The 12,761-nt window shown below is 36.2% G+C and overlaps 1 protein-coding gene across 2 annotated transcripts in view; it reads right to left on the reverse strand.

Annotated features, from left to right (window-relative positions):
* b4galnt3b (beta-1,4-N-acetyl-galactosaminyltransferase 3b) overlaps positions 1 to 12,761 on the reverse strand; it is a 93,350-nt gene that overhangs the window by 13,680 nt on the left and 66,909 nt on the right. For both annotated transcript variants that reach the window (XM_088646978.1, XM_088646979.1), the window contains 3 exons: positions 10,272 to 10,561; positions 9,565 to 9,718; positions 1,589 to 1,661 (listed from right to left, as the gene is read on the reverse strand). In XM_088646978.1, coding sequence (XP_088503104.1) covers positions 1,589 to 1,661; positions 9,565 to 9,718; positions 10,272 to 10,561 — 517 coding nt within the window. The remainder of the gene's footprint in view (positions 1 to 1,588; positions 1,662 to 9,564; positions 9,719 to 10,271; positions 10,562 to 12,761) is intronic.

Consider the following 12,761-nt stretch of genomic DNA (forward strand, 5'->3'; position numbering starts at 1 on the left):
TCTTTACCATCAGACCGAGTGACGTCAGAAACAGGAGAAGAAAACTGTATATAACCCAAAAGTTTGTAACAATACGGCGAACAATACTTCGGTTTTGTTGTTTCTTGCGGGAAACAAGACTTCGGCTTTATTGTTCCTTGCATGCAATAAACTCATCTGTTTCACTTCATCTCGGGATCAAGAACCTTGTTTCTTCTGTTACAACACCTCTTACAGAAGCTCTTGCAGGAGAAATGTTTTGTCATTGGCAACACTGACACTATAGCAGATGTCAAGGTTGACAGAGAGCTAGCATCTTGCTAGCAAGCTAACATCTGTAGTCAATGCAGAAAATCAGTTTAGTAACTTTAGTAACTTGTCAGGATGGTAGCATGTCATATATCAGTGCTGCTTATGTATGACAGTACCACCTGATAAACCAAAAGACCTCCAAAATGTAAGAAAAAACAATTTTAATAATTTCTAAAGGAAATCATAATTTTGTACTGTATCAGGGTGTACTTGAGGCGCACTGGTTTATCCACTATCTCCATAGTGTCAGAGATCTACCTCGTCCTCCACTGATATTTTTATTTTTTTTACACTGACATTGTACACTGCTATTGAACTTCTCACACGTTAAAATTAATCGCTGGAATTGACTTGCTTACGATGTGACACAGAGATGGGAATGTTTAGCACAGCACTATCAAATGGAAAGTCCTGTCGGTGAAGGTGGCGAAAGCGCCACTGGAAATGTTTGAAATACAAGTGTCTGGAAATAATGTGAATAGAACAACTGCATGACTAGAATAGCAGTGAATGCCGTTTTACAACTCTGGCTGTAACTACTGTAAATGGCAGCTTCCTACGCTCTTGTAAGACTGTTAATTGTGAGGAGTCCTCTTAGTACTGCCTACCATATTGAGAAGAACAGGATAATGTAAAGCTTTTCATAAAGAAAAATATTAATTTTAAGATTTATGTTGCTGTAATTTGAAGCACATTCTGATTCTCATTCAAATCATGATATTTCCAATTTATATTTTCATTGGTATTATTTAGCAATACTAGAGAAGGTTAAACATAATGGCTAAATTACATTTACTTTCAGCAGCCAAGTTTTCACAAGTGATGAAGCAGAAAATTAGTTGCCTTAAAATAACAGAATCTTATAATAAAAGACTGAATATGAAAATATATTAAAAAGGTCAACAGCTTAGGCTGGACTGTATTTTTAAATTGCACATGTTAGCCGTCAGCTGTCAGCTGTCAAGAAAACAACAAGCTAGTTTACACCATATGTATGCTTGCAGCACAAAACTGCTTCTTACTATTCACACGTTAACACATACTGTACAAGTCTATAAATATTTTAACAGCATTTCACTGAAGTAGAACACATCACACAAATCACCATCAGACGAATGCAGTTGATATTTGCAATATTTCTCTGTTGATAAAAGCAGGGAAACCAGAAGCGCAAGAAAAACATGTTTGTAATTAATGTGTAGATATTTGACAGAAACATGGTTAAAATGATAAGCACCTAGTTTGATCTGACTCTGTCCTTTTCAGATTTTTTACTGTGTCCTGCAACACTGCTTACCGTAATGAGGTTGATCCCAGCCTGCAGGCCGGCAGAGCGCTCAAAGTTCCCCGTCAGCTGGACGTATTGGTACCTGTGAAATGGGAGATGGCTTAAAGACGCACTGGCAGTACACAACTAGTAAGAATAGTCTGAATATTGTTACAAGGGGGGGTTTCGAAACTGGTGAAAATCTGGAATTGACCGAGCGGTTTAGTCAATCAGTGACTTGTAAGTGATTTTATGCCCGAGCAGCTGGTACAATTAGAGGCACGTGAATTCTTTATTCTCTGGCACAGATTTGTTGAGAGGAGTAATAATCCAGGCACACTTGGCTAAAACAAATATTAATTACAATAAACTACGTAAGACACATCACATATAACACACTAAGTTACATTAAATTGTTACAAATGGGGCTGGATTGATATTTTAAAACAATGAGAAAACACACAACAAAACATGTCACATTATATACAGTATTTACAGACAAGGCGTTTCAGAGGCCCAACATTCTGGTCACCCAGAAAACCCAAGACTGCTACTAAGCACTAAACTCTTAATATTCCTACAGAAGCCACACCAGAGATGAGCTGCCTTCTAATTAAATAAAAAGTAACCTGCAGATAACTCCCTCTCTTTGCACCCTGGATGCCACAAAATAAATGGCAGCCAAAAATGCAGCCATTCAAAATGCGCGATAAACCCCCGTACCACACAAAACTATCTGCAGATTAGCGTGTTATACCGTAATACATGATTGGCAGATCAAAATGACTGACAGGTGGCACTTGTGGTGCATTGGTTGTTAGTAAAACGATTGCTTCATTTAATCTCTTTACTGTGCATGTTTAAATCCGCTTAATATTGAATATTAATATGGAATTTTACAACTAAAGGAAATTTTGGTAGCTAATAACCAAAATAACAGGAGCATAATGTCTCTGAACATCATAAATGATATTAATTTAGGAATATAAACCTTATGTAAGCTCTATATGGCTGGTATTTGTAGTTTGAATACAAAATACACACCAGTATTCCACTTTTGAACATTTTAAGTATCTAAGTCTTTTATTCGGTTACTTACTGTGGTTATTTTGGAAAAGTTTTTACGTGCTCCTTCTGACTATATTCTATATATACTCTGACTTATGGAAACTATATTGAATTTTTTGGTATTTCTAAATATCACAAAATGTTCGAAGTTAAGTGAGTTATAAATAACAACTAATAATTTCAAGCTGCTTGTATTTTAAAATTGTATTTTATACGGGGTAATTTGTCACTGTTTTCACAACCTTAAATGTATTAAATGTCTATTTTTCAGACAGGGTTTTTCCAGACCTCAGTTTTAATTACTGAAACTCCTTCTGCATTTCCCGTTTTTTCCACACATAAGAATAAACTTAAAACGCAAATCTTTTCACAGGCAGAAAGATGTTCTGTCCCCTTACCACAGTATGCATTGTTACATTTTTAAGCATCAGTCGAAGCATTCTGAAGTCTGTCAAAATCGTACCAATACTATCGATACCAAATAGTATTGTTGAAACTGTTACCTGTCCTGGATAAAGCGGTTAGAAAATAGGTGGATTTACACTTGTAAAAAACAAGTGTTCCAATTTTAATGTGATACGGAAGATATTATTAATAATAAATGACCTTGGACAGTCTGTAAACTGAATTTATAGAGGAGACAGATTTATAGAGGAGAGGAGATTTATAGAGTATTTTCTTTCCAGCTTGGAATGAACTTTTATCTACTAGTATATTCCATTGCAGCCACTTTATTTAACGCAGCTCTGTACTTCTCACAAAGGCTAGGAGTGTTACACCCCACCGTGTTTATGTAGAATAGACAGTTCTGCCCGGGGGATGGGAAGGAATTTTCATCAGCATGCTCTGTTGTTATTGTTGCTCATTTTTCCATACTGTACTTTTAGAACTTGAACAAACATGTGCCACATGCGTACAGTGCGATGTTATATAGCTTTAAAGCTACTACAGTATAGCTTGTGGGAAATACATTTATTTGTACTGCATCAAAGCTTAACTTGATCAGAGTGCCCGACATTACAAACTCTGAGTTAAAAAGAACGTCAAAATATTTCCAAAATAAGCACAAGGGAACGAGTTGAGGGATTCGATAATAATAGAGAAATCATAACAATAACCCCGAGTTGTTTCATTCTAATCATGCAATCAACTGAAAGAAGGACACTTAAATCAACACGAAAAGACTTCATATATATATAAATCAGTTAAAAACACTTTTTATGCACGAAAAATGGGTGGTTTTTCTTCTGCACGATCAGCTTAGGAAGTGTCTTTGTGTGAGTTGTAAGTTCTTTTAACTTCTTAAACATTTTAAACACTTTCATTTTGTAAATGCAACACGCATTCCATACAGAAATGAAATCATGCTTTCTACAGGTGTTAAGCAGATCAGCAGGTTGCTGACAAATAGCACACCGTCCACTAACCGTAAAGACCGTTCTACAGCTTCTGTTTTTTAAAAACATCTAGAAAAGTTTCATCTACACAAATACCACAGACTATTCGTGATTGTTTTTTTCTGAATGTCACACTTAGTTCAATATTTTATTTACCTCTAAACAAGTAAATAACAAGTCAGGTGTTAGAATAAACTATTAGTAACCAACAATAATAAAATTCGCAATGTAATAATTTGTTGCACTTCTTCCACGTCTTGTAAAACCATTAATTTACAAGAATTTGTTCAAATATACATTGAATGACAATCAGAAAATAAGTAACACAAAATTATAAGGTAAAAAAATGAAGGTAAAATATAATTTGAAATTAAGACAGGATACACTTTTTTCTGTGTCTCTTCCTACTCTCTCTCTTACCCGCTTTGATTCAGACCCAGAATGATTAAAAATGGGAGGGAATGTTTTGTGCCAGTCAATGTGTTATCATCTCGCACCAGAGGGAAGAGAAAAAGCTGGTAGGGCTGGTCATTTATTTCAGTCTCCATCACTCTGCCCAGTGATATAACTTTTATATAAACAAGATCTAGTGCCTGGTTCAAAACCTTATTTTGAATTAATCGAATCCCAGGTGTGAGTTCATAAAACCAGAATTACTGTACGTACTATCCCTGCGAAACACCTGACCATCTACTATAAAGCTTTCAGTGCTCTGTTTGTGTATATTCCAAATGAGTGGGGGCAGGGTGTGTGGGGAAACGTTTAGGCTGCAATTGAATTGGGGCTTTGTATTCTTCACACCTGAAACATTGTTTTCTCTGAAAGCGTTTTCTTCCCTCTTTAGCTGATCTTTTGCAGCCTACGCATGCTTACACAGCTCCCTACGTGAATTCTCATTCTTGACTGAGAAAGCTTTAGAGAACTTGACAACCATTTTTATTTTCAACAAATTGTAAATATGACATTTACATTGGCATTTTTATTATTTTTTTACTTAAGTGTATGGAGGAGTGTCAGCTGTCAAGGAGAGCTCCCCCCCTTCACCCCATGCACAGACGTAATTGGGAAGTGATAACTATCCAGACATTGCAAAGGGTTCAACTGCAGAAGGCACAAATAAAAAATAAACTTTTTTTTTCTGTTGGTAACTAACAAATTGTCACATTTCACATCCTTCACAATCATGACGTTCTCACCAGATCAAAGGTTTGACGTTTTTTTATTTTGAAACTGTGATCTGACATGCAGGTGTGAAGTAAAGTTAAAGTTAAGATTTAAAAGGTTATTAAGGTTATTATATCTTCTGTGTCGCATTAAAATTGTTCTTACAAGTGTAAAAAGAGGAGATACACAACGTGTCTCCTCTATAACTTCTCAGTTTACAGAGAAATTCCGCCAGAGCTACGCAACATTGTCAGATAACACTTTTCTTGTGTCTAATTACCAGGGAGTAACCCTGTTACAAAAGGGAACAGCGCATCAGTCCTTGACTATGGTTGTCAGATGTCTGGTTTCAGCGTTCACTTTTCTGAAATCTGTACAGAACCGTGACCTGTAATCAGTGTTTGGTACCAATAAACTCCAGTAAATAATGTAAAGTTTATCACCTTCTGCAATGCTTCTAGTTTAGCAGGATTTGCGCGATAAGCACATTGTTTAATGGGGATGACATTACTCACCTCTATATCACTGTACGACACAGGTTTGAGTCAGAGTGTCTGTTAATAAAACAGAGCGCCTTCCAATACATATAACTACTGCATGATTTCTTTATCCATTTCAGCTAAATGAGAGGAATCAAATCAGTCAGAACTTCAGAGTACCAATTGTAAAAATAACCTTTCTTCCCTCCTTTGTTTAACTTAAAGATTTTCGCGAAGACAGCCTTAATCACAAAACCATCACTTACTATATCCACAAAAATTCACCCCAGAGTCAACAACAAGCTTTATAGCTGTAATAGTGGACTACGTTTATGTATTCACTATATAAGAAACAAACCGAAAGTAATACTCTTATCTCGCTTTCAACCATTGGGTGCAATGATTTGTCCATTACCACTAAAAGGACAATAAAAGTTTTTTTTAAAAGAAATGAATGTTTCCAAAATGTTCACTTGTGATTCTTTAGCTGCTTAGTTACAAGATTCCATATTCATATAACTATCAAGTGATGTTAAATCACTACAACATTTATATTTTTACAATAACAGCAAGTGGTGTTCTTACTACTTATTCTTAGAAAAGGGTAAAACGTTATAACCTTTTATGAAGTACAGTATATAAGCTTAATAATGTTAGAACAAGCACGTTAAAACAAGAGCACACTGTAAGTTACCAAGTTAAAGACTTTGATGCATAATTAAATTATTTATGAAGAAGGTGGAAGCTTGTGTACTTTTGTCCAACTGAGCAATCTTGCATTTATGAAATATACCAAATTTTTCATGTTTAATGTTTAACATGCTGTAATACACAGTTTAAAATTATTAAAAGTCTAAACAGTATACAATTTAAATTCTTAACTGGAAAAAGATTGTCCCTCAGCAGTGACTGGGATTTGAAACCAGGTGTTTTCTGCTGACAGCTCAAATATTAAGTAAATGTATTATTTCACTTAGAACATATAAGGTATAATATGTATAGATAAGTAATGTAATAACACTTACACCCTAAAGACCTACAAACTACTTGGTTATCAGATTACATGCTAATTCATATCTGGTAAAAATACACCTGTCTGTGAACAGAATTTTTCAGAAGTTCAAATAAAAGATTTGACATCACATTATGCAAATTAAGGCTATAACAATACCTCCAAATCCGCAATCACAGGAAACCAAATCAGAAGGCAAACAAAACATTTTACTGACATTCATAACTGTGGCTCTTGAAAGGTGCATTTACCTGTTATAAAACCATTCACAAATGTACCCTGGAAACAGTTACAAGGGATATAAAAACACATGGAAACCAAAACACAATGAACACACCTGCCTTTTTGTACCTGTTTACTCTATAGCAGGGGTGGGCAAACTTTTTTTGTCCCATGGGCCACATAACATTTTGAAACTTTATAGAGGGCCACTTCACAGCTGCTGTTACAGATAGCCTATGCCCTCTCTAGTTTAGAATTCAACATAGGCTTATTAGTTCAAGGTTAACGATAACCTGAGAGAAAAAAATATTTTAAGTATAAAAAAAATTAAAAATACTTGACGATTACCTCGACCTGATGGGTAACTTTTCTGCGTGATAAACTTATTTTCTCACATTTGTTCTTCCTCTCTGGACAAAGAATATCTACGGTTTCTATCATACACTCCTTCAAAAGCTCCCCTTCAGAAAGCGGCTTGCTTTGTTTAGCAATTTTCTATGCACCCTCTGCATTCACTTTCTGCTTCTTCAATCCAGTCATTTTGGCACAGGTTCCCTCACAGTACAATCAAATTGGTAAAGCAGAGGTTCCCAAACTTTTTGGGTCCATGCCTCAAGACCTGTCACATTTTCCACATGCCTCCCCTGCGTCAAAAAAACGTTCTATAGCAGTGCGATATTTTACAAAAGATTATAAATTTGAAAAGGAAATGATGGGTCAAAATAAAAACAAAGTTGATCCAATTTTATTTATTTTTAATCATTTTCAAAACCAATAGGTTTGATCAAAATAGTAAAAATACTTGAAAACACATTTTATTGAAATTATGTGAATGTGCAAACAATTTGAAAAAATTAAAAAAGTAGTCGACATCTTTGTAAAATGCAAATAAAATGACTAAATAAAAATGTAAAAATATAACTGTTTTTTTTTTAAAAAGGGGGAGAATACAATGTCTTTTTGTTTGTGCCTGTTAATGGGTAGTGAGCTTGTTTAAGAAATTATGTTAACATAATTCATACTGGGTAGTATTTTTAAAATAGCAACGTGCATCTCCTTCTCAACATTGACTCTTGATCTGAACTTGGATTTGATAACCGCAAGTGCTGAAAACCAAGCTTCACAAAGGCAGGATATTCAAAAGGGAAGCAGAATTCACAGAGCTCTTGCTTATTCCTTGGTACTACAATAGTATGCGTTTTTTTGCACTGTGTTACTCGGTACGCTGCTTTGTATTATGAAAAAAGAACTTTGCTGGGGACTGTAGTTTGGTTAGAAAAAGCAGCTTTCTGTTCATTCATTAAACTTGCGCAAAAAATACTCACGAGGCTTACTTATCAAACTACTGTGAACAGTTTCAAAATGACGTTTCAATTTATTGGGGAGCATGCTCTCAGCAGCCAACACTTTAAGGCAGACAACACACTGAGGACATTCTTCAGTGTCCACAATTGTGCATGTGAAACTGAAATTCAAGAAACTGTCGTCATACTTTCTATATTTGCGTTTCCGTTTCTCTTAAGAACTAGGCTCCATGTCCTTCACGTTTTTTTACTCATATTTAAAAAACCGCTCAATTGCAATGGTGTAACAAAAACATCACAAAATGACCACTCATATAATTTGATACAGTCTATCTAGGTACTGCGCGACTCGTACATTCTGTGTGCACGAACAGCGGGTTTTGCTCGTAATAACATTTTTGACTGACGATACCCGAGACGCCCCTGACTGACAATGGCGTCTCCCCTAGGTGGCGAAATGCACAGTTTGGAATCACTGTGGTAAAACGTTTGTGCGCCATCTAACAGCACAAATAATGAATTATATGAAAAAACGGCACCAAACAAAGGGGAGTATGGCGAATATTGACTAATTTCTTTTTTACCTCAAGGACCGGTTAAAACTGGCTGGGCTGTAGTTTGCCCACAGGCGCTCTATTGGGTGGCAAAAAGAACTTTGACAACAGACTTAAAACATAAAAACTCAAAGTAAAGAGACTCAAACAGGTAAAGTATAAACACATTATTGTTTTTAGTACCGTTGCATAAAGACAGCATTGGGAGGCATTTTTTGTCGGTTTCTTTCCTTAGGCTATATTTGTGTAAACATAAACACTGATTCAACACACTGAGACACTTAATGTCATTCAGGAACAATAGAAATTCAGGCACCGAAATGTTTTCAATATAGGTCTATTTATATATAGAGTATTTATAATAAATGTGAAGAGTATGCCGGAAAGATTTTACTTAGATCCTTTAAACTTATTTTTTTTATAACCTTCCACTTTGATCTTTTTCACCACCGGCATAAATTCATCAATTTTTTAACTGCTTTTTCCAATTCAGGGTCACAGGGGAACCGCAGCCTATCCCAGCAAGCAACAGGTGCAAGTGAGGGTACGCCCTGGACCAGACTCCTTTTCATCATAGGGCACACACTCACACCAGGGCCTGTTTTCCTGAAGCCAATTAACTACTAGTATGTCTTAGGACTGTGGGAGGAAACCAGAGCACTAGGAGGAAACCCACATGAACATGAGGAGAACATATAAACTCCACATAGGTAGTACCCCGGGTCCAGAACTGAATCCAGTGCCCCACTGCGCCACTGACCACTGGCATCAATAAACAACAACCAGGGCAGTCTGAGAGGCTATACCTGTGTAACGCTGATGTCCTCAGAGCTTGCTCCACATCCATGTCTGTGCTGCTGTAGTCTATGATGATGACGTTGAAGTTTTTATCCCCAGTGACCCTGTACAGCTCCTCCATGTCCACTATGAACTGTCGGACCCACCGCGCTTGGTTTTTCACTGTCAAATAGCAAAAGTACATTCCGAATTTTTATAATTATTTCTTAAAAATGCCTTAAAACATTTCTTTATCTTTCATTTATGCCAATACATTTTTGTTCTACAAATTCAACAAATAAAAACCTAAATGGTGTGATACTGAATCGTGGCACAGGTGGATAAACTAAAGACAAACTGATGATTTGTTTTTAAAATATCAGTGTATCGACTTCTCCACTGCAGCACTTGCAAACGGACAGAAAGTCACATTGAAAAAAGGCTTGGAGAGCATTTAGAGCTGAAGTGGTTCTGCACAGTTGACACTAGCAAAAATATACTTTGCATACAATAAAAAAAATAAGCATTTGTACAACACAATCCAAAAAAAGTTTGGAAAATGGCTAATGTGGAATGAAGACCGCATGTTGTGGAGAGGTGTAACTTTCCAGCAGATCTAAGAAGACTCTGTCTTTTGTCTCACTTTGCACCCCAGACGTTGTGAGGCTGCCAGAAGCTGTAGAAGGATGCGAAGTTGACACTCCCTGTTTTAATCAAGTGACGTCCGGTTTCTGACCTGGCACGATGAAGTGGACGGTGGCGCTCTCTCTCCAGGAAAACCCCAGCGGGTTGCAGAGCAGCAGCTCCTCTGAGCTGTGGGAGCGCCCAGGGCGAAGCGGGGCCTCCTTCCCGGCCGGCACGCGGAGGCTCCGGTTGCGGCCGCGTTGGTTCAGCACGTAGACGTACTGTGCGAGCCTCACCCTGCGCTTCCCACTCTCCAGCAGCTCCAGCTCCAGGAGGTACCGGCTCCCCTGCCACCCGTCCAGATGCTTCTCCACATTGACCACTCGCTCCAGGGAGAACACTCTGGGAGGATGGGAAAGAATGGCTTTTTACACGGCGCAATTTTGTGTTTGGTTATGGTATTAAAGCTAATTCAAATATTATGCACCTACTGTAAATAAGAGGCGTCTGAGCATTCTTCAATAATTTGTAATCTATTCAATAATCACTATGATTTGACTGTATGACTTGCTTACCTTGATTGATCTACTGAACAGTATATTGCATAAAGTACACAGTTAAGGGTACAAAATTCTGACACCTCCAATCTCCAAAAAATATTTTTGAATAATATTTCATGGAAACTATATTTAATATGCTTTCTAATTTTACTAAATCCTCCCTCATCCTAGCAGTTGGTACTTGAGATTTATAATGAATGCACAAATTCTGAGACGGTGCCATTCCTAGCTCTCCAGCCATATACATTGCCGTAAATAATTATCATGCACATTATGTAGGATGAAGAGGTTCGAGTGAGGAGCTGTGTCAGCATGCGTTTGTGGCAAAAGAACAAGTAAAGGTTATATCTATAACAAAAAACAGAAAAAAACGAATGTTTTGGATGTTAAGATTGCTCAGGTGTGAGCAGTTATGAATGACAGCTATCAAGAAGCAGTTACCCTCTCATACCTGAAGAAGTACTGACAGCTCAACCATTTTCTTTTCCAGCATTTTCACCTTTTCTTGTTTGTTGTAGCATAATCATATGATATCACCTCACTAACAGTCATGTTCAGTATGTTGAGCTGGTTATGCATTCAAGTCAAAACACAGGAGTGCAGATTTGGTGATGGACCAGATTCAACAGTAAAAAAACTGTGTGAAACTTTAGTGGGAAAATAGAAGGCCTTATTTCTAGTTACATCGCCGTGAACACAGAACAAAATGATTGTAAATTAATATACATTTGTGTTTCTTTCAAATACTTCATTTTGATGTGCCAGATCGTCAATCCAGTCATTCAAATAATATTCATGTTAATGAATTTATAATCAAACTTTTCGTAAAAGGACATTTCCTTGAGTATCATCATATACAAAAATAACATGCAGTAAAATAATTTTAAAAAGATGTATTACTTTTATTATTAATAATACCAAGAATAGAGTAAAAGATCTGTGGATTTTCCATTTCTGACACTAATGCATGAACAAAATAGCTGTAGCAAAAGAGCTCATGAAACTAAGAAAATACAATAATTTGATACATTCTAAACATAATGCTTTTCTAACTTTTTTAAACAAGTTCAGCTGGAACCCATGCTGCTTTCATTTGAATAAAATAGCCGTAACTGTATATTATTATATTATATATAATTGGCTTTTAAATGAAAGAACCACCAGATGTATAATTTGGTATTTTCTGGATTGATGTCAAAACAAAAGACTTCTTCTAGTATCCACATTGAACTAGACAAATCACTTATTTGGCGATTTCTACTGACTTTTCTTTTGCATATATGTATTGTCTTTCCAATGTTTTACATTTCTGATTTACAGCAATAAAATGGTTTGTTTATCCAAAACACCTGTTGTCAAGAACTCTTTCAGCCCTTAGAAACACATAAAACATAAAACATTGGATTAAAAAGATTTTTTCTATTATCCAGGGTTGCATTAGTGGAAAAGGGGAAACTTTTAGGGAAAAAAGGTTTTTAACACACCATTTGCCTACTGTGAAATTTATGCTCTACAACAATGTCAGTAATCATGCTGCATTTTTAATTTCTCGCCCATTATTATAAATCTTTTTAACCACTTTATGAAATTCATTCATACATACACTATCATGATGAGATAAAGGTTGGGTCAATGACAAAACAGTTTTAATGGCATTGTAATTAACTCAGATGTTTTCAGAAACAATTGAGGAAGTTAAAAACACTTGAGCAAAATATTTTGGCTATGAATACATGTGCATTAACTTCTTGCATTCTGGAACAGCATTTTTAGAAGGGTCAACAGAATGCTATTACATCAAAAAAGTGAACGGGCCCTTACTAGGAGTTAAACTCATAAGCATTATGCAACCTTTTGGCAACATTTTCCTCCACCACTAAAACTGCAAACATTTTTATTAGGATTGACTTCCTAAACTATTGCACTGTAGATGCTGTAAATAGGAGTAATTCATATTGTAATTTCTTAAATGATTGAGGAGGACGATCTAGCATAAAGGAAGATGTAATGTGGTGATAAAGGTGCACTTTATTACTACAGTA

The sequence above is a fragment of the Lepisosteus platostomus genome, chromosome 9, assembly GCF_059453375.1.
Source record: "Lepisosteus platostomus isolate fLepPlt1 chromosome 9, fLepPlt1.hap1, whole genome shotgun sequence".
In the NCBI taxonomy this organism is placed as follows: domain Eukaryota; kingdom Metazoa; phylum Chordata; class Actinopteri; order Semionotiformes; family Lepisosteidae; genus Lepisosteus; species Lepisosteus platostomus.